Source organism: Petromyzon marinus, chromosome 14, assembly GCF_048934315.1.
Source record: "Petromyzon marinus isolate PM22_M1 ecotype Great Lakes invasive population chromosome 14, UKy_Petmar_22M1.pri1.0, whole genome shotgun sequence".
NCBI classification, from domain to species: domain Eukaryota; kingdom Metazoa; phylum Chordata; class Hyperoartia; order Petromyzontiformes; family Petromyzontidae; genus Petromyzon; species Petromyzon marinus.
This window is the reverse complement of record NC_133680.1, coordinates 6,213,140-6,235,290: the sequence shown is the minus strand read 5'-3', so window position 1 is coordinate 6,235,290 and position 22,151 is coordinate 6,213,140. Positions and strand designations below refer to the sequence as shown.

At 44.7% G+C, this 22,151-nt stretch overlaps 1 protein-coding gene across 5 annotated transcripts in view; it reads left to right on the top strand.

Moving 5' to 3' along the window:
• Positions 1-7,769: 7,769 nt before the first annotated feature.
• LOC116942380 (protein piccolo) overlaps positions 7,770-22,151 on the top strand; it is a 179,815-nt gene continuing 165,433 nt past the window's right edge. For all 5 annotated transcript variants that reach the window (XM_032954212.2, XM_032954211.2, XM_032954213.2 and 2 more), the window contains exons 1-3: positions 7,770-8,747; positions 11,280-11,886; positions 16,995-19,046. In XM_032954212.2, coding sequence (XP_032810103.2) covers positions 8,605-8,747; positions 11,280-11,886; positions 16,995-19,046 — 2,802 coding nt within the window. In that variant the 5' untranslated portion in view covers positions 7,770-8,604. The remainder of the gene's footprint in view (positions 8,748-11,279; positions 11,887-16,994; positions 19,047-22,151) is intronic.

Genomic DNA, 22,151 nt, shown 5'->3' with positions numbered 1-22,151 from the left:
TCCTGTGGTACGTGTGTTTAATATGAAATGCTGTTAAACATTTTTCTTTTTTACAGTTTGCATTTGAAGAAAGTTACTCAACATTCAACTTTTTATACGTAGAACATGAAAGAGGCCAGAGTAATGCGATTGTGGCCATGCAACCCGAACTATGGACCATACAATAAACCACGTGTCTATGGACCATACAATACACCACGTGTCTATAGACCATACAATAAATCACGTGTCTATGGACCATACAATAAACATCTATTGTCTATGGACCATACAATACACCACGTGTCTATAGACCATACAATAAACCACGTGTCTATGGACCATACAATACACATCTATTGTCTATGGACCATACAATACACCACGTGTCGATGGACCAGACAATACACCACGTGTCTATGGACCATACAATACACCACGTGTCTATGGACCATACAATACACCACGTGTCTATGGACCATACAATACACCACTATTGTGTATGAACAATACAATAAACCACTATTGTGTATGAACCATACAATAAACCACGTGTCTATGGACCATACAATAAACCACGTGTCTATGGACCATACAATACACCACGTGTCTATGGACCATACAATACACCACGTGTCTATGGACCATACAATACACCACGTGTCTATGGACCATACAATACACCACGTGTCTATGGACCATACAATACACCACTATTGTGTATGAACCATACAATAAACCACGTGTCTATGGACCATACAATAAACCACGTGTCTATGAACCATACAATAATCCAAGTGTCTATGAACCATACAATAAACCACGTGTCTATGAACCATACAATAAACCACTGTTGTGGTTTAAATATCTAGCAGCTTTTTGGGGGGAATTGGACATTATCCCGATTTAAAATAGATTCCAGGTAAGCGTTAACTATTAAGAACCCCTGTATCAATTCACTGTGCTTAGTTAAGGCCACGGGGCAGTTAACGTGGGGGGCTCTAGAGAGTGTTACAATATTGCATACTTTGTTATGTTGCACAACGCTTTTGTGTCTGTGATCCTTTCCTTTCAACCCGCGCTAATCAGCGTGGTTGAAGAACGACTTTGTAATTAGCGAAGCATCTCGGCCCTTATCCACGGTCGCTTGCTGTACGTGTACAAATTGTGTATGTGCCGTGTGTTGACACCAGCGTTCTTCACTCATTGTACAGAAAAGGGGGGGGGGGGGCGGGGCACTTTCGCCGATAAAACTTCAGTGTAGAGGGCCGCCACACATTTGAAATCAGTTTAACACCGTAAGCTTTCGCGACCACTATCATCCCATAATAGAGGGGTTTTTTTGGGTTAGATCACGTAAATATATAGATGTGTCGCTAAAACCCGACACCACCCGACACAGCGAACTAGTAAGTGTTGTCACGTAAACAGAACATCCCAATTCGTGACTAGTACAGCACACCGGTGTGTTGGAGAGCCGAGTCACAACATTTACAATCTGAGTACGACGTTTCGCCAGTAATTACAACCAGCTTCATCAGGCGAAAGCCAGATTTGTAGAGCAGTCTCACTGTTTCAGTCCTGATATAGAGGCGTAGGTGTGGTGACCACGCTTCTTGCGCTCGGTTGGGGTTTGACAGCTCGATGGGGTGGTGGCAGGGGGGGTGACGTGCGGTGTCCGCCCGCAACGTCTAGCCAGGTCGTGGAGTCACATCGCGGGTCGGCAACCTGCGGGTCCAGAAGCCGCACTCCGCACGCGGCTCTTTCAGGACTGCTTCTTGATGCTATTAACGTTGCATTGCGGATCTTGAAATATTGAGGGCGTTTTTATTATTATTACACGCTTTTACTTAACTCTGTTGCCGTTGTTGTTGTTGTCGTTGTTGTTGCATCCTCAAATATTGTAACTCAATTTTAAGCCACATCCCAATGTGGTATCGACTGCAAACTTGGTATACTTACAGTGAGGGAAAAAAGTATATGATCCCCTGCTGATTTTCAACGTTTGCCCACTGACAGAGAAATGATCAGTCTATAATTTTAATGGTAGGTTTATTTGAACAGTGAGAGACAGAATAACAACAACAAAATCCAGAAAAACGCATGTCAAAAATTTTATAAATTGATTTGCATTTTAATGAGGGAAATAAGTATTTGACCCCCTCTCAATCATACAGATTTCTGGCTCCCAGGTGTCTTTTATATAGGTAATGAGCTGAGATTAGGAGCACACTCTTAAGGGAGTGCTCCTAATCTCAGCTCGTTACCTCTATAAAAGGCACCTGGCCACAGAAGCAATCAATCAAATTCCAAACTCTCCACCATGGCCAAGACCAAAGAGCTCTTCAAGGATGTCAGGGATACGATTGTAGACCTACACAAGGCTGGAATGGGCTACAAGACCATTGCCAAGCAGCTTAGTGAGAAGTTGACAACAGTTGGTGCGATTATTCGCAAATGGAAGAAACACAAAATAACTGTCAATCTCCCTCGGCCTGGGGCACCATGCAAGATCTCACCTCGTGGAGTTGCAATGATCATGAGAACGGTGAGGAATCAGCCCAGAACTACACGGGAGGATCTTGTCAATGATCTCAAGGCAGCTGGGACCATAGTCACCAAGAAAACAATTGGTAACACACTACGCCGTGAAGGACTGAAATCCTGCAGCGCCCGCAAGGCCCCCCTGCTCAAGAAAGCACATATACATGCCCGTCTGAAGTTTGCCAATGCACATCTGAATGATTCAGAGGACAACTGGGTGAAAATGTTGTGGTCAGATGAGACCAAAATGTAGCTCTTTGGCATCAAATCAACTCGCCGTGTTTGGAAGAGGAGGAATGCTGCCTATGACCCCAAGAACACCATCCCCACCGTCAAATATGGAGGTGGAAACGTTATGCTTTTGGGGTGTTTTTCTGCTAAGGGGACAGGACAACTTCACCGCATCAAAGGGACGATGGACGGGGCCATGTACCGTCAAATCTTGGGTGAGAACCTCCTTCCCTCAGCCAGGGCATTGAAAATGGGTCGTGGATGGGTATTTCAGCATGACAATGACCCAAAACACACGGCCAAGGCAACAAAGGAGTGGCTCAAGAAGAAGCACATTAAGGTCCTGGAGTGGCCTAGCCAGTCTCCAGACCTTAATCTTATCCTATAGAACATCTGTGGAGGGAGCTGAAGGTTCGAGTTGCCAAACGTCAGACTCGAAACCTTAATGACTTGGAGAAGATCTGCAAAGAGGAGTGGGACAAAATCCCTCCTGAGATGTGTGCAAACCTGGTGGCCAACTACAATCTGTGATTGCCAACAAGGGTTTTGCCACCAAGTACTAAGTCATGTTTTGCAGAGGGGTCAAATACTTATTTCCCTCAATAAAATGCAAATCAATTTGTAACATTTTTGACATGCGTTTTTCTAGATTTTGTTGTTGTTCTGTCTCTCACTGTTCAAATAAACCTACCATTAAAATTATAGACTGATCATTTCTCTGTCAGTGGGCAAACGTACAAAATCAGCAGGGGATCAAATACTTTTTTCCCTCGCTGTATGTCATACTGATGACAATTCTATCATAAAATATATTATTTTTTTAAACGCCCCACGCTTTTATTTGTAGTCAGTTACAACAACAGTATATTAAACATATATACTGCAAAGTACTTGAACATAAAAAAGTCATTTTAACTTTTCGCTACGTTTCATAAAAGCGTGTTTACATTTTTTTAATATATAAAATGTTTTTCCGTTTTCACGTCTGTTTTGTCTTGCCAGGGGCCGCATTAAAGGCCGCCACTGGCCGCCACGGTCCGCGGACCTTACGATGAAGAACGCCGCAAGACACAGAGGGACTTCTTCGGGTTCATTTGGCGAGTTTTCGCTATGCAAGAGTTGGCAACACTGCGTTAACACCAATACAACAGTGTAACTTCGTCACGCCTGCAGGAGCTCAGCCACGCTTTGCGAGTCGGGGACGCGTCCTGTTAGCCAATTGTTCCCCGTGGTTCTGGTTACATGACATTTCAACAACTCGCGCCCTGTAGCCCGGATAGCGTGCCCCACGCAGGAGCAAAGGGGGAGCTGGCTGGTACAAACGTGTGTGTGTGTGTTGTATGTATGTTGAACTTTTTTCGCACCGCACGTAGCCAACCGTGCTAATCGGAGGTGATGTGTGTCAGGTTGGCGCGTTGTGCCACGAACCGGGAAACCCGAGTTTGATTCCCGCTCACGGCCAAGAACACAGGTAACGATTATCCGAACCGGCCCTCGGCCTCCCCTAGGTCGACTCCAGCCTCAAATTAGTACCTGATGCGGTGCGTACATATCACCATTGGGGAGACAAAGGCGGCCGGGCGTCTTGTTGGCCACCCCCACGCCCTTTGTGTGCCGTACCGGCCCTTCAAGAGTGCTCGCCAACATCACTTGTCCCAATACTCTCTCGAAGTAGTCCATACTACGGGGGGGGGAGGGGGGGGGTAGGTTAGATGGCATAAATATATAAATGTGTCGTTAAACCCGCCACCACCCGACACAGCCAACTAGTAAGGGTTGTCACGTCAACAGAACGTGGCAAATTCGTCACTAGCACAGCACTAACCGGTGTGTTGGAGAGCCAAGCCACAACATTTACAATCTGAGCACGACGTTTCGCCAGTAATTACAACTCGCTTAATCAGGCGACAGCCTGATTTGTGGAGAAATGCTCCTGTTTGGTTCCTTGAATGGCTATACAGGGGGTGCTGTGTTGAACGTGGCTGTGGCTAACCAGAGCCGTAACATTGCGCAGGATGAAACCCTGCCACGTGTGGCTCATTTTTACAACTTGCAAGTGATTCTGCCTCCGAGGGTGAAGGGGTGGTTCACAACTCTGGTTTGGGTTTAGTTACTTGACGAGGCCAATGGGCTTGTCTAAGCCGAGGAAATCAATAATGGGATAAACAATCAAGATTGCTCACCGCAAAGGCAGAACAGATTTGGACAGCCAATCAGTGCATGGAAGAAAGAAAATCGGTGTGCAGCAGCGCTTTCCAACACAATGTCACGGCGTGGCTATGTTTTATACGTTAAAAACACCAAAATCAAACGTAGTTTCTTCAAGTAACTTCATTTCTATATAGGAAGTTTCGTGTTGTTTTTTTTCTCTGAGACTCGCCAGCCTGCACGTCTTTTGAACGTGAGCGTTTCTCTCGAGGTAAGACCTCACGGCTGTTACCAATATGCATGATTGTTTTCATTATTTTAATAACAGCCACAGTTTAACGTTCATATGTTGGAAAATGAAGCGGTATGAATGAGTTTGCCAGGGATTTATGTTAAAACTCATCATTATAATCTCGCGATCGCAAACTGTGTTGCTCCAGAGACGCATGCGGCTCTTTAAGGAACTGCTTCGTGACAGATTAAGGACTCATTGTCTCGTGTTCGCATGCATTGCCACTCTTTAATTATATATATTTTTACAGAATTCGAAGAAAATAGGCTCTTCATTTTCGTTGCCGACCTCCTGTGTTAGGTTGATAATAATAATTCGTGTTGTGAAGTTGTGACGCATGTTGGCCAACGGCAGGGGGCGATATAGGTCGTAGTGATGCAATGATTGTCGTGAGGCTCGTGACAGGTCCGTGTGTTTAGTGTGCCGCAATGAGTTTGAGTTTAAGTTTTTTTTACACCGATGGTCCCGTTTAGCCGACTGCAGGGTTCCTTTACGAGGGAGATTCGTGGTGTGTGACCACAGCAACGACAAAAACAAAATAAAAAAAAAATTACTGAGGAGAACGAGCACACGGCCCTTAAGGAGTACCGCAGGGATCACAATGAGACTCTACCATGGGACCTTTTTTTGCCAGGATCTGGGGAAGACCAATCAGTTTCAAAGACAATGCATCATATTATCAGAGCATGTTTGCTTGCATGTTCACCACAAGTACCCTGTGTGGTTAATGCAGTACTTGATTCCTTGAAAACGGTCTCTATTTGGTGTTTGAACATGTTAACACCCCCTGTGTTATTTCCAGAAAGGGTAAGACCTTACTTTTCATACATTGTGACCGAAATTGTTTATCCAAGCGTTTTAACCTGTATAGCATTGGTCACCACGGACCAACAAGAGTATTATTAAGACAAATGAAATCAAGTGACGACTGGTGTGAACGTGAGATTGTATAGTCTGAAAAAACAAAGTTGCTTTAAAAAAACACACAAAATGACCTTGTAGTGAAGCGAGATGTGTTAAGGTACTCTCTTCTTGCACTGCCTCACGTGTTATATACGCCGAGATATTCAGCATTATAACTTTAACTGAGGAATTCCGAAACGTCACATTGAACACCGTAGACAAAATCGCGGTGCAGTTGGTTAACCTGCTGCGTTATAGCAAATAAATAGACCCGAGTTTTGGATTCAAAACCCACGGCTAATATCGGTCGCAAGTGATATCAGAACCGATCCTGTACGATACATATACAGTAACATGGTACATTGTGTTAAAATCATGGAGAGCGTAACTATAAGGTTTAGTAACCCTTCCTCACGTATCGGTCTTGCAAGCAGCATTGACAAGTGGGGAGCAGCATTAAAAAACATTTCATTCGGCGCAATTTAATAGCCAAAATATGGACAGAAAATTTCGTAATTTATTATAAAATGAAAAAAGTTAAACACGTGTTTTAACAGTCTAAAAGCATCATTGGACACTTTCACATTAATAGTTGTCAGATGCGTTAAAATCATGTCTTAAGTTCTAGTGGTTGCATCAAGAGCCGCATTCTGTTTAAATGTGTTCTAAGTGCCGCGTTGGACAGTGCATGCGTGTGCGATCAAAGGAGGATACAACACACAGGTATAGAGCATGAGAGGTAGAAAACACCGAGGTGAATCAATACAAATCAGCGTTTCAGCACTATCCCCTCGTTCCAGTCAACGTGTAGGCCTGTTGCCATAGTAAAGTGGCGGCTGCACAGTAAGCAAACAGGGCGTCGCATCGGTTCAACACCTCCGTTAATCTATAACTCCAGAGTTGAATTTCACTCATTCATCCCATCCAGCATCCGCTCTCCATCGTCCTCCACGCCACACACACAGCGCGAGCAGGCTGCTGCTGACTTACTAAATGTGAACAAGCACGGATCAATATGTGCCGAGGAAGAAAGATGGGATGGGCAACGTTTTAGCCAATTGGCCTTCGCCAGATTTTCTTTCACAGTGGATATTGATTTGTATCCAGCCCACTCACCCCAAAAAGCTTATTCGACAATCTGCCCTTCACTCAAACCCTCCCCTCAATTATCAAGAAATAACAATACGTATACAGCATATCTACAATTTCATATACATTGTGCACATAAATGTTATACTGATTATATTATGAATATCGGTCATTTATAAATGCCGTACAGTACATTTTGGTCCATGCTACATATGCCAGCTGGTCACACTATGTTTAAACACATTTTGCACTTATAAAGACATATACATTGCTTTTTATACCTATTGTGCTGCTAAAAATGTACACATTTCTAATGACATGTATAAATTGTGCAGTTGGTTCAGAGCATTGACATTAGGGATATCACATTAAACATTTAAGAACCCATCAATCGTGACTACGCATACCTAATTTTTCTTTTTCACCGAATAATGCAACCGCTCATCATGTACACATCGTATATTATAAAAATAAATAATTGCGTTAACGGGCAACGTGGGTTCACACATTGTACACATTATTACAGTAAACGCGTCCTATTATCATTTCCATATATATATATAAATTATATATCTGCGCTGCCCAGATGGACACACGTGCATTGCATTGCGCTTCATCAGCATACTGTATGAAACGCTGTGAGTACCCCCCCCACCAACGCTACTTCTACTGTCGACCCTGCTATGTCTATGCGTGGCCTCCTCCCGCTTTCAGCACCATGGACAGCGCATTGTGTACATAGCCCCTCCAATGCTACTTCTTGCCCTGAGCCTGCGCTGTCCGTGGTGCTGAAAGCAAGGTGGCCGCGCACGCGCACTGGCTTCCTCGGTGAAGGTGGGCGGGCGAAGTGGATTTAAACGGCTTTAGATTTGTCAGAGCGGACTGGCTCAACTCGCCGGGGAGACGAGCGTGGATTGGAAGGCGCCGTGCTGACAGCGCTCGGCTGGCCAGTGGCGTGCGCCGAAATCAGTGCCGGAGCGCATGCGGTCTAAGGAATCTTAAGGTGTGGATATTTGCAGCAGCAGAAGCAGAAGCGTCAGCGTCATTCGTCCCGGCGGAGAGAAGAGCGAGCTCGGAGCGGGCCGCTCTTCACAATTAACGGCATAAGCCAATCATCAACAACAACAACAACAATTATAATGTCAATTCTATAAATACCAACGGTGGAGAAAATATCACAAGATGTGCATAGGAAATAAACTCTGAGAGAAGGTTGCAAAAAAATGATTTAAAGATAAACAACACCATCACCATCCTCATCTACTCTAACGAAGCGTGCAAATTAGGACATCGTTGATCGATAACTGTATGCGGCGACGAGAGCGGCAGCAACAACGGGGCCAACGGGAACAGCGCGGCTGTTTGTTGAAGAGTGGGTGTGACGGCACGGCGAGAGACCCACAACAGCTGCACGAGCCATGGGCAACGAAGCGAGCGCGGAGGGGGGGGTGGAAGAAGGAGCCACTCAGCCGAGCAGAATGAGCCATCTCAGCGAGGAGGAGAGGAAACAGATTGCAGCTGTGCTCTCCCGAGCAGAGGCTGGGGCCACCCTAACACCTAGGTAAGAGAGCAAGCGAGGGGGGCGTTGGAGGGGCTTTGGGGTGATGATAATACCTGAGCATGCATTGCATCCCCTCGGTAGACTCGGCCTTAAGGTGGAATTGAACCAGTACCGGGTGACGTACAGGACAACGGGGAGTACGCGGTTCTTTTCCGGCCGAGTTGAGATGAATGGGTACTCGCGGACGGAGAGAGCAATTGATTGCATTGTACGGTTTGGCACCTTTTTTTAAGGGTGAAACGGGCGGCTTGACCTGATCCTTTGTGGTGTGAATGTGTAGTCGCAACGCGTGTAGTCTCCGTGTTTGTATCCTCTGTACCGTGTAGTTCATGCGCAGGTAGGTGTGTGGCCAAACGCGTGATTGCGCTGAGATTTTGTGGGGGGGGGGGGTTCAGTCCATGTGCATGTATAGCCCACTTTGTCATTCCACTGCTGGATGAGCGCCGCCCCAAGACGTGAGGGTAGTGGGAGAAGGGCGAGGGGGGTGCTATTGACCTTACTCCACCACGCTGGTCACTTCTGGTTGGTGAAGGAGGCAGGCAGTACAGAATTGCAACAATTATATGGCGACAACGGAAACACGGTACTGAGATTAATTGGGAATGCCTGCACTGTGCAGTAATGCACTTAAGGTGAGAGATGGCAGTGTTGAGTGTTGTCTCCTTCATATGCGTGGGGTTTCCTCTGGGTTCTCCGGTCTCCTCCCACAAGCCAAACATTCATGGCAATGGAAAAATATATACAAATGCAGGACCCGACTTTGACATATTCATTAGATTCGCTGATGCTTTTCTGGGCCATAATTCCCATTTAGATAGCTATCCTTTGCTACTGTCGCTTATCAAAATGAATACTGTGTCGGTCCCAGATTATTTGTCCATATATATGTATTGCATATATAGTGTTATACTGTAATATGCTTATATGTATAGTAAAATATAATGTACCGTATATTGATCTGTCTATGTATTGTCCTGTATCTGTACATTATATGCAGGCATGCTCAGTACAATATACAGCATGGATGTACGCACATACATGATGTGTGGATACGCATATTGCATGCTGCACAAGAACACGTGTAATCGTGTTGCAACATTTGATACATATGTGCTGTATGTGCAGTATGAGATCTGGCAAATACTCTAATGTTTTGTGCACACTGCAAATACACCTTACAAAGTATCTCCATTGTTCATCGCCATGTTTCTCAAGGTTTTAAGTGTATAAAATACCTATACCCCGTCATGATAACCTAATAAGTTCTAGGCCTTTGTCAATCAACTGCTGGATGAAGGCCTCCAGCCATACTAAATATAAGAGACTGCCCATCCATTCTGTACCGTGTCTGTGTATGTAATTCACGATTCAAGTGCTTCCTAAGAGCCCCTTAAAACACCTATGGAAGTAGAGCATGCTTGCGAAGTAGAATATATCGTGCAGATACAAGGTTGATGCCCATGTGAAAATAATTTAAATTGTAATATTAAGTTGTCTGCTCGGCTTAAGCGTATTTCACTACTTGAGGGCTTTTTTTGCTGTTTTATGTTTTGCTAATAAAGTATCGCAATCCACATCGTGTGCTGCTAGAGGCGTGGGAAGAGCCGTGGTGTTTTCGTGTGTAAGCGGTGTAGGTAGACGTCAAGAGCTACTCATTGCGCTCAGAATGATGCTCCTCGCAGACCTTGAATAACGCAGCCTGTTTGCGTTACGCGTCCATGCGTTGTTGAGTTTGGTAATGAGCCAACAGTGGCATGAGGCACTGGCTGCGATATACTGTGCTGAATATACTGCAGATGAAATTGCGCTGGTGTAGTGAATTTATACCACGTGTAATGTATACATAAAGTGCATACGTGTAGATGTATATGAATGTGTACTCTTTTATATGAATGTGATACGAAGCCAAATACCCAACCACATGCCAACGTTTAGCCAACGTTGGCATGTGGTTGGGCCAAGATTAGCCCAAAGTTCCATGTTCACTGCTTGGTATGCATAGGCATAAACGTTACGTTTATTAGAAGGTTTTTTTAAAGACTCTGAGGGGATATAAAATGTTCACACAACATAATATGTATTTTACTTTTTGGTTCTCTCGGTAAAGTCACGTAGAAAGAAAATAAATTAAATAATAGAAAACAACGTTTCGATTGCAACACAAGCAATCATCATCAGGTACAAATGAATGAGAAAAAAACAAACCTAGTAAACTTATACATATAATGCAATACAATACAGAGAGTCGGCTGACATAACAGTCAACACCCTACCTGGTTGATTACGTTCTTCCAAAGAGTGCTAAATTTATGTATTATCACATGAAGCCATATAGACGAGCCTCGTGTTAAAGATTGCCGTGACAGTACAGGATTGGGCTCTTAAACCATTATTTATCATCTTCTCTATATCACATTATCATAAGTGCTTAAATACCCAACACCTTAAAAATGCATTCCGCGTACATGCTGCGTACGGTATGAGCGCTGCTCTCTCGTTCTTGACACACCGCCGACGCCTGACGCCCTGCAGGAGCACGGAAGGGGGATCGTCGTCAAAAGGGAAGCCATCGCGAGCCACGTCCAGATCCACCTCGCGAGCCACGTCCCCCGGCGATTCTAAAGAAAGCTTGTACCATGGCGAGCCCTCCATGTCGCTGCAAGCCAGGGACGAGGCGATGGAGAAGGGCTCCAGGGGCACTCTGGGAAGAAAATCCGCCCAGGATCGTAAGGGGCCGCCCGACAAAAGCCCGCGGGGTCTGAGTCCCGAAGTCCCGGGGCGTCTGGAGCTGTCCAGTGCCGAACGCTTGGCGCATTCGGCCGTGGAGGTGCCTCGGAGCCCGAGCAAGCCGTGGGTCGACACGCACGCCGAGACGACGACGAGACCAATGGCCATCCCCGAATCGCAGCACCGGGGCGTCGGGAAGGGTTTCCAGGAGCAACTGTCGCCCGCCAGTCCCGGAACGCCGTACCAAGTGCCGAGGTTGGCGCCGCTGCCCAAGACCACCCTCTGCCCGATCTGCACCACCACGGCGCTGAGCGTGGAGACCCCCGAGCAGCCCAACTACAACATGTGCACGCAGTGCCAGACCGTGGTGTGCAATCACTGCGGCTTCAATCCGAGCCCGCACATCACCGAGGTGCGTGAGACCGCGGCGGCGGCCGATTTCCACAATGAGGGTCCGTGTTGTTGGCCGTGCTTTTAGTGTGCGCTGCTTTAAAGACTCTCATCGCAAAGCAGTCATCTTCACTGACCTGCTTCCGTTCCTCCCTTAAAACAACCCCCATCTCTTCTTCCCTAGCCAATCCTCCTACCCCCACCCACCCAGCTACGACAAGGCCTACCCCAGCTCCTACTTAACCATTCCCACCTGTTCTCATAACTGTCGCCCTAACTACACCACCACTTTGAATAACCCCACTCTTAATTTCAACCACGATCATCTTATGGACATTTTTGTAAAACAATTCATGTAAAGTGCCTTGGAGTAATAAGGCGCTATATTCATCTATAGTAGATATGATTCACACTCAAACACTCATAAAAGGGGCAAATCTCCTGAAATGAGTCTGGCCATTCAGGAACATCTCAAAATGAATGTAGACTTAACTAAAGTGTCATGTCGACTGTCTGAAAATTCAAGTAGTGGCTATACAGCTTACATGACATTTTGAGAAGTCTGCCTAAATTTGTGAGTTATCCATCAAATGCCTAATTTTTTGTGCAATATTTTCAACATATCATCTTCAAAATCATGGTTTGCTTTAAACGCTGAATGACCTATCCAGTCCGCTGGCGAGGATAGACTTACCTACATCCATTTTCATGGTATTTTAATGAAGTGTACTTAAATGTACTCACAATTTTCCGAAAAATCAATTGCAGCTTTAACTACATATGCCATATTCTTAGCTCTTTCGGTAAAGTCACGTTGAAGGGAAACAATAAAATAATAAAACATATATAAAACAATAAAAATTCTCACGACGTTTCGACCGTTTGTGTTATGGTCGAAACGTCGTGAGAATTTGTATTGTTGTATATATTTTATTATTTTATTGTTTCCCTTCAACGTGACTTTACCGAAAGAGCTAAGAATATGAATTACTGCAGTCACGAAAGCTTTAAATAAAAAAAATACATATGCCATCTTAAGGAAACACGTGCCTATGTAAGATTTACCTTTACATTGCTAGTAACACGCTAAGGCGGTGTGTGTGCTTTACTCCCAGTTTCACATTCATTGTATTTAACTGTAGATGTGTGCAATTGTTACTGATCCGGAATTTTCATGGTTGTGTATTTTGTTCAAGCTTATAGGCCATTGAACATAAACAGAATAACAAGAATAATGCAAGCACATTATACACAGCAATTAAGCAGGCTCTTTTGTGTAACAACAAGCAACACAAAAAATCAAAAATAAGAATTACGTAAAAAATTGTTATCATCAGATTCTGTTCCCTAATGCTGTAATTATGTTGCTGTGGCGTTGACCATATGATGAATAATAAATGATCTCCACTGATGGATAAAGGCCTCCCCCATACCATGTCAGGCAACCCAAATTTTACCAGTTTGGGTTGATGAAGGAGGTTAAGGGGCAGGACCGTTTCAGATGTCACTCGCCACTGATGCTAGCTGTGGCGGTGGATTAAACTCAGGTATCTGGGTCCATTGCCCACTACACTGACCACTGCCACCGCTCCACACCATGTCACTATTGCAATGTAAAATTCACGTGGAATGTTTATTTATGACATTGATAAATTACCTGAACACAAATGATATGCAAGGTTACAGTTTTCTCTTCAATTATATATTTCAAAAGTTATTATTTTTATACATTTCTGCAGAGGCACCTGAGGCTCGAGTTGAATTGAAAAGAGTACTCAGTGAATATTGTATCGCTTGGAAATCCACGTTATTGGTGATCCATATTTGCTTTTGGGAATAAGCCATGTGGGAGTGTTATTCCAAAATTCTGTCATTAAACCGCCACCACCCAGCAAAAGTGTCACGTTCTAACAAGATATTATTTTTACGTGGCAATGTATTGATTGGATTTTGACCAATAATCTTTACGACTCTCCATAACTGAATTCGACATCAACATACGACGCGTTCTCTCAAACTGCTTTGAACTTCATCAAGTAATGTAGACGGAAATCAATAACTCGATTTTTGAATGTTTTCCATGTTTTTAGAGTCGATTATGTAATAAACTCGATTAACGAGTTCACTACCTGGATGAAGCTCAAAACAATTTGAGTGAAATGTCGCCGTACGTTGATGCTGAATTCAGTGGTGAATAGTCTGAAGCCACCAGTGAGAAGGACCTTTATTGGTCGGAATTTGATCAATACATTGGCACGCGTAAATAATATCTCCTGTAAAAGTGAATCTTGTCTGATGTTAGATCATTGTATTGGGTACGAAAACCTAGTTTTTTAGTTAAATGTTACCGGTGTCAATCTACATATTTGTAAAATGAATTACAAATATTTGTCATGCGTTATTCCATCAATGACGTATTCTTGTGCTCTTAGTCTCTGTATTACTATCGCGTGGAAACCACAAAGGTCTCCTGCAGATACCTGCCAACTAGAAGCATAAGCACGCAAAGGGCACGTGGGGTTAATGCATGGTATTGGCTGTGATCTTAAAAGCATCATTGCCTTCCTTAATAGTGTACTATGAATGCAGCTGTACGTCTTTAAAATTACTTTTCTTATCTTTGCTCATTTCCTGAAAATCGTATTAACAAATAGGCTGTAGTGTAATAATTGCATTCCATAATGGTATAGTTAGAGCATGTGCTTTAAACGGTTGTTGTTACGAAATTTCCATTTGTAGAGTCAACGTGTTACTTTTTCCAAATGCGTCATTGCTGAGACAATTGATGTGATTTCATCATTTGCGCACTGCTTCTCAGTGTGGCTGAAATGGCACTTGCCGAGAGCCATTCAGGGTATCAACGTACGGTTTAGCAACCTTTGCCAATGTACACATGGATAACTCTTGCCAAGGAGTGGATAGTACTTGCTGTGTAAGCAAAAAAGCATGAGTGCACGTTCTGAACGAGGCCACAGCGATTATATATTTACATATGTATAATATGTTCACGATTTTTGTATGACGAGAGAAAGATGAAAGATCTGAAAATCGTACCTAGACACGACATTTCGGATGATCCGATTGAAAAAAAAATGTTCAGTTGACCTTAAAAATGTCACCACAGGTCACGCCAATTCTGCGCCACTACCGCCAAAACTGCCGTTCCGTGACACCACTTTTGCTTAAATTATCAAAATATTACATGTTTGCATTACTGATGTAACGTAATGTAAACACATCTTATTTTGTGATCACATTAAAACATTCTGACATGTCGTTTATTAGCAATAAAAGTTATGCGCTGTACATTTAATTAATGTGAATCACAAAATACTACATTAAATCCAAAATTGGGCATATATTTCATTTTTTAAATATCATCTATGATAAAAAAAATGTATCCAAAACTCCTTCCTCATGTTCTGAACTTCCACGTTGCTGTTCCGCACATCCATTCCACACGTCCGATAAGCACGGTTGGCTATGTACGGTGCGAAAGAAGTTCAACATACATACATGTTACTGTCATGACAGTGGAGGGGAGGGAGGGGGGGGGGTGGAATTGGGGTGGGGCCTGCCAGGCAGATTGGCGGTCTGGCCGGACGAGAGGTCACACAGTTTACAATAGCTGCGCCGAAGCACTCTGAATCAAATATTGACTGCAACATTGGTGCATCGGAGAGAACATCACCGTATCACTAATGCCTTCCGATAGACGAGGCAATGCAATTAACCCATATCAACATTTCGAGCACTCAGTTGTTATTACCACAGTAATTATCAAGGAGAATGGGGGTACACTAAAATGCATTGACATTTAATTTTTTCCATTTTTCACCATCATAGCTTTTTCATCCGTCACGTTCTGGTTTTGGCTAATTATAGTCATGATAACACTGAGCTTATGAAATGGCACTGAGACACATGCCAGTGAGTACTGGCAATGGGAGTAGGGGAGAGATAGAGTATATAACAGGTGTGTTGGTATGTTTCATCATGACAATAGGCACTCAACCATAATAGAGGTTTTTGAGTTAGATCACATAAATTTACATTATTTGTTAAACTCGCCACCAACCGACACAACCAATTATTAAGGTTTGTCACGTAAACACAACATAGCAATTCGTTACTAGTACAGCACACCGGTGTGTTAGATAGTAAAGCCACAACATTTACAATTCGAGTACTCGAATTTACGAGTACTCGAATATTAAATATTGTCGAATACTCCTCGAATTGTTGACGTGACAAACCTTAGTAATTGGCTGTGTCGGGTGATGGTTTAACGACACATTTATATTTACGGGATCTAACCCAAAAACCTCCGATAGATAATATTCGTCGCAAAAGCCTACGTGTTAAACAGGCATATTCAAATAAGATAAAGGTACCTAAAATTAACGAATTTGTTGTATGTAGTGTGAATAAAATGGTTCAATTCGTTAATTATATTATCTGTAAACCCAAGACACATGTCAAACGTCGGTGTTGAAACCATAATCTACAATATAATGAGACTAATTATAATACTGAAAGATGAATAGTAATCGAAACATTAATTAAGTTTACATCATTTTTCATACGATTATAGTTTTTTTGTCGAACGAAGTGCTATAAACGTTATGGTACTTAAATGTATTAAGATATCAACACCATTAGTTACCGTAGAAACAATACAATGGCATCGAGGTATACACAAGGTTACTTTTACATGTTTTTTTTCAGTAAATGTGGACAATTTACTTGAGTAATAATACGAATAATAATTCACAGCCCACCGCTAGATGAAGGCCTCCTCCCAATGCTGTATCCTTTATGGGGGTTGTTTGACTATACTTGACCGTACTTGTCTGTGCAGGTGGAGGTGAGGATAGTGGGGGTGGGGTGGGGTTGGACGGAGCCCACTGCTGTTAGCCATGGGCGGACACAGGACCAAACCTGGCTCGCCAGATTCCTAGTGCAGTGTGCAAATCACTGCACCCCCGTATATACAGGACGGTACTAACATTTTACATGTAAAATATAGTTTGGGTGCAAACATATGCTACACAGCTTTAATGACGGTCAAGGTATGTGATTTTAGAGATTTTTTCAGGCTTGCCTTTTGTTTTTGTTTTTTTGTTTCAGGTGAAAGAATGGCTCTGTCTCAACTGTCAAATGCAGCGAGCACTCGGCATGGACATGATGTCGCCACCTAAGCCCATGGGAATGCTTCAACATTTTGAAAGCAGCCAGCCAAAGGCTGCACTCAAGACGCCTGATGCCAGCCCATCCAAGCTGCCCTTTATCGAGGGTAAGCCCAAACATCTATCCTCTGAAAGCCAAGCCAAAATTTCCTCCAGTGATGTCGAACAAAAACAGCCACACCAGCTTAAACATGTTGGTCCTGATTGCGATGCAGCTGAGTCGCCTCTAAAGCCGTTGCAAAGCAAAGCGTCCCGGGTCGCTTCAGACGCCGGTGCCATCGACGATGCCAAACAACGCGGAGCGGGTGACTTGGATCAACCGGGCCAACTGAAGCAGCAGCAAAAACCAAGACAAGGGGATCCTCCGGAGGAGATGCACTTCAAGCCAAAGTCTCCAGATTACGTTCAACTGAAGCAGCAGCCAGTGCAGCCACCACAGCCACGGGATCAACCGCAGGGACATAAACAGCCACATCCACAGCAACAAAAGCGACAACTGGCACAGGGACAACAGCAACCACGGGCGCAGAAGCAGCCACAACCGCAGAAGCAGCCAAAACCACACGCGCAACAGACACCCCCACAGGCAGATAAGCAGCCTTACACGCAGATGCAGACACACGCACAGCCCCATAAATCACCGTATGCACAACAAGAGCCACAACTACAATCGCATCCTCAGCAACAGCCAAAGCATCGGTCAAAGCAACCAGCCCTCCCAAAAGACGTGAAACCCGCAGAAACGCCAGCACCGCGCAGTGGGCCAACTCCGCAGCGAGATAAAGTGCAAAAAGATATTCGCGAGAGTGCAAAGCCAAAAGAGATCATCAAAAACCCCGTTGCTGATGAAAAACAAGCAGTGCCAGATGCTGCAAAAGAAGACGTACCTTCGCACGTGCAAGCGGGTAACAAGCCACTGACACAGATCACAGAACCCAAGCCAACTGGCCAGCCCGCTCAAGCGTTGGTGCAAACGGAACCATCAACAACGCGCCCGCCTGCTGATGGCGAGGGTTCTAAACAGCAGCCCCAAATAATAAAACCTCCGACTCCGGAGCATCATGCGTCTCCATCAAAGCCACAGCAAAGCCAAGCCGAAGGTCCCGCAAAGTTTCTCCAAGGAAAACTGCCGACGTCCGCAAGTGCGATTTTCCAGCAGAGTTTGTTTGCCAAGCCAGAGGTTCAACAGAGTAAACCGTGGACATTGCCACACCAGCAGACTAAGCCTGCCACCACTTCTGGAGCTACGACACCGCAGGAAGGGGTCACTGGAAAGTTGTTTGGTTTTGGTGCATCCCTGTTCAGCCAGGCCACGAATTTAATCTCAACTGCTGCCCAGCCAGGCTCCCAAACGTCTTCTGCAAATGGCTCTCCGGCTAAGGCACCAGCAGCTGCTGCTGCCCTAGCTGTTGGCCAAGAAGGAGCAGCGAAGCAACAGAAATTGGCCAAGAGTAAAGAAGCCGAGAAGTCTACGGCGATAGAAAAGCCAAAGCCCGCAGCAACACCGACGCAAATGGCCCAAACGCAGAGTAGTGATACGCCTAAGAAGCCGACAAGTGCAGTGCAAGATAAAGTGAAGCAAAGGGCTGGAGCTGTGGATGATGACAAGAAGACGACCACTACTACAGCTGTTGAACCAAAATCAGCAGAGCCACATCAGCAGCAGCAGCCACAGCCAAAGCAGCCACAGACAAGCATTAAAGAACTGCAAGAGACGACAAGAGCTACGGGAGACCTGCAGCAGCCAAGCGGCAAGGAAATCGCCGATGAAGAACGCGAGCGAACTGTGGAACGGGAGGCAAACGGACGGGAAGGCGTCGGCACGGTGGCTGGGGACATCGCTGCGCGCCTCGCGCAGAAGGCGCTTTGCCCTCTGTGCAAGGCGGAGCTCAACGTTGACTCGCGAGAGCCGCACAACTACAACACCTGCACCGGATGCCGGGCCAATGTGTGCAACTTCTGCGGATTCAACCCGGCTCCACATCTGACCGAGGTAAGAGACACGCGGGGCTCGACAACGCGCGCGGCCCGCGTGTGTGAGCGTGTGCTGCCGGTCGTCTTTGGTTGTTCCGCAGTTTGGGCGCTGCCTGTCGTGACTGGGGACGTGTCGAGATTCGCAAATGTCACTCTCGGACATTTGCGTTTGGGTTGCGCCTGTTGATGTTTGTTTTGCGACAAATGTGGCCATTGCACAACCGCTCGGAGCGTACTGAATCCGCGACTGGCCTGATTTGGTCAAATTGCCAACGTTGAATGCCCGTGCAATCAACACTGTACTTTAGTTGACACGTTTATAATCCTGCTGTGGTTCATAGATGAAACGGTGAGAATTGTGATGAGTCTTCGATTCAATAGTAGAATTGTGGTGTTTGGTAATCGATGACTTACTCTTCATGCAAGTGGTATGCATATATTATGCTACTGTTGCGTTCGGGCTAAGGGGCCGTCCATAAATGACGTCACGCACAAGGGGCGGGGGGGGTCAGACATTTGTGACGATTCGTGACGAGGGGGGAGGGGGGTTGAGAAATGTGACGTCACATCAAAATGAGCGACTTTAAATCAATATAGACAACACGTTCTACTTAATTAAATAGACGTTTTAATAAATGTTTTCTCCATCAACATCAGAGTGCAGCGCCACATTAAATAGGCACTACAATGACAATAGTTTAAAGCGATTTGAAGCATTTTTTGGTTGGATGGGGGGGAAGAGCTTTGTGACGTCATATTTGAAGGGGGGGTCTGACTTTTTGTGACGCCGTGTGACGAGGGGGGGGTCAAAAATCGTCAAAAATCACGTGACGTCATTTATGGACGGCCCCTAATGGAATAAGTAAGGCTGTGCTAACGAGCCAACAGAAAATGCGGCATGCTAAACAATACATGCGAGGCGGAAAAAAATGAGACGAATAACTTGTTACATTGAAGCATGACTTAGACTTACCAGTTCATGAGATCATTATTGTATTGAGCCCCCGTGTATTAAATAAAATAGCGGGGAAGCCATCAATAATTGAGACTCTTCACAACACATTTTCTGCCAAACACTTGATTAAGGAATTAATCTTGAATCTCGAGGAATATTTAAATGAGCTTGGAACCAGGCACACTTCCACATTGATACAGTGAACTTAATGAATTTGTTTTATCACAAAGGTACACACCTCCCACTGTGTTTAAAAACAGACTAATGATGCACTTTAATATTACCGCATTCAAATGCATATCATTTGTCAGTAGAGTGCTTTCTATGATGAAGGCTTTTATATTGACATGTGTAAAATGTCTGCATTCTCAGCAAACTCAAACATTCATTCCATTGCAGAGCAGATTATGCGGTTGGATGAGGAAATGGCGTTAACACAAATGGCGTTTAGTAAGACACAAATTGCGTTTAGTAAGACACAAATGGCGTTTAGTAAGACACAAATGGCGTTTAGTAAGACACAAATGGCGTTTAGTAAGACACCAATGGGGTTTAGTAAGACACAAATGGCGTTTAGTAAGACACAAATGGGGTTTAGTAAGACACAAATGGCGTTTAGTAAGACACAAATGGCGTTTAGTAAGACACAAATGGCCTTTAGTAAGACACAAATGGCGTTTAGTAAGACACAAATGGCGTTAAATAACACAAATGGCGTTTAGTAAGACACAAATGGCGTTTAGTAAGACACAAATGGGGTTTAGTAAGACACGAATGGCGTTCAGTAAGACACAAATGGCGTTTAGTAAGACACAAATGGCGTTAAATAACACAAATGGCGTTTAGTAAGACACAAATGGCGTTTAGTAAGACACAAATGGCGTTAAATAACACAAATGGCGTTTAGTAAGACACAAATGGCGTTTAGTAAGACACAAATGGCGTTAAATAACACAAATGGCGTTTAGTAAGACACAATTGGCGTTTAGTAAGACACAAATGGCGTTTAGTAAGACACAAATGGCGTTAAATAACACAAATGGCGTTTAGTAAGACACAATTGGCGTTTAGTAAGACACAAATGGCGTTTAGTAAGACACAAATGGCGTTTAGTAAGACACAATTGGCGTTTAGTAAGACACAAATGGCGTTTAGTAAGACACAAATTGCGTTAAATAACACAAATGGCGTTTAGTAAGACACAATTGGCGTTTAGTAAGCCACAAGCGTGCACATCTGCAGACCTTTGTCAATCCACTGCTGGGTGAGGGCCTCTCCACGCCATCCGGGCGTTGGGAGTTGTTTCAATCATACTTCACCACGTCGGTCAGTACGGGTTTGTGACGGCGGGGAGCAAAGGTGGCAACATAGTGCAGTCCAACGATATCGCTTGCGACGCTGCCCTCTGCTGATAATGTATCCCTGGCAGCACCGCCTATTTAATGCATGGTGGTCACCCTCCCAAGATGAACCCAGGCTCAGCCCCGCCCAGTAGACATTACGAGATCCAGGTGCATTCCAGGTGATTTGGTCACAGGCACACACTCGTATTATACCTCGTGTTCGCTCCAGATGAACTACAGTATATTATGAACGCCACAGTAATTGTTTTTTTTATTTGTGCTCTAACACGCCCCTGACATGTGGACTTTGCTCAACAGCCACTCGCTCTACAACAGCTTAAATTGGCAAACATTTATGCCGGTTCATGACCATGGCCAAACAGCCTTGGCTGAACCACGTCCACTCCTGGGGGGGTTGGTGGAGGGGGCTGGGGAGGGCACTGCCCTGGTTACAGAGCTGCAGCTGCCACTGGGTGCAGCCCGTTGCCAGGACGGCACCCCGGCCGGCCTCTAGGGAACCACGGACCTGTCACGATGGTGCTCCAGCATTTTATTGGACTTGTGGGTTTTTTCACTCCTCGGGATTTGTTTTTTTTCATTATTATTTGATGTACAGTAAATTAATTGCGTGTTGGGGAGGGGGGTTATTTAGTAATGTTTTTTTTTTACTTTCATGAAATATAATGGAGAAACGGTGCAGCCCGGCAATTGCTTTCTACCGCTCCTGCTGGGGGAAGGTCCTCCGATAGAGGAAGCTCTATAGAGAGCTCCCTCTACATAGCGGGACATTGTTTTGCTTTTACTCTTCCACGCCGGCCAGTCGAAT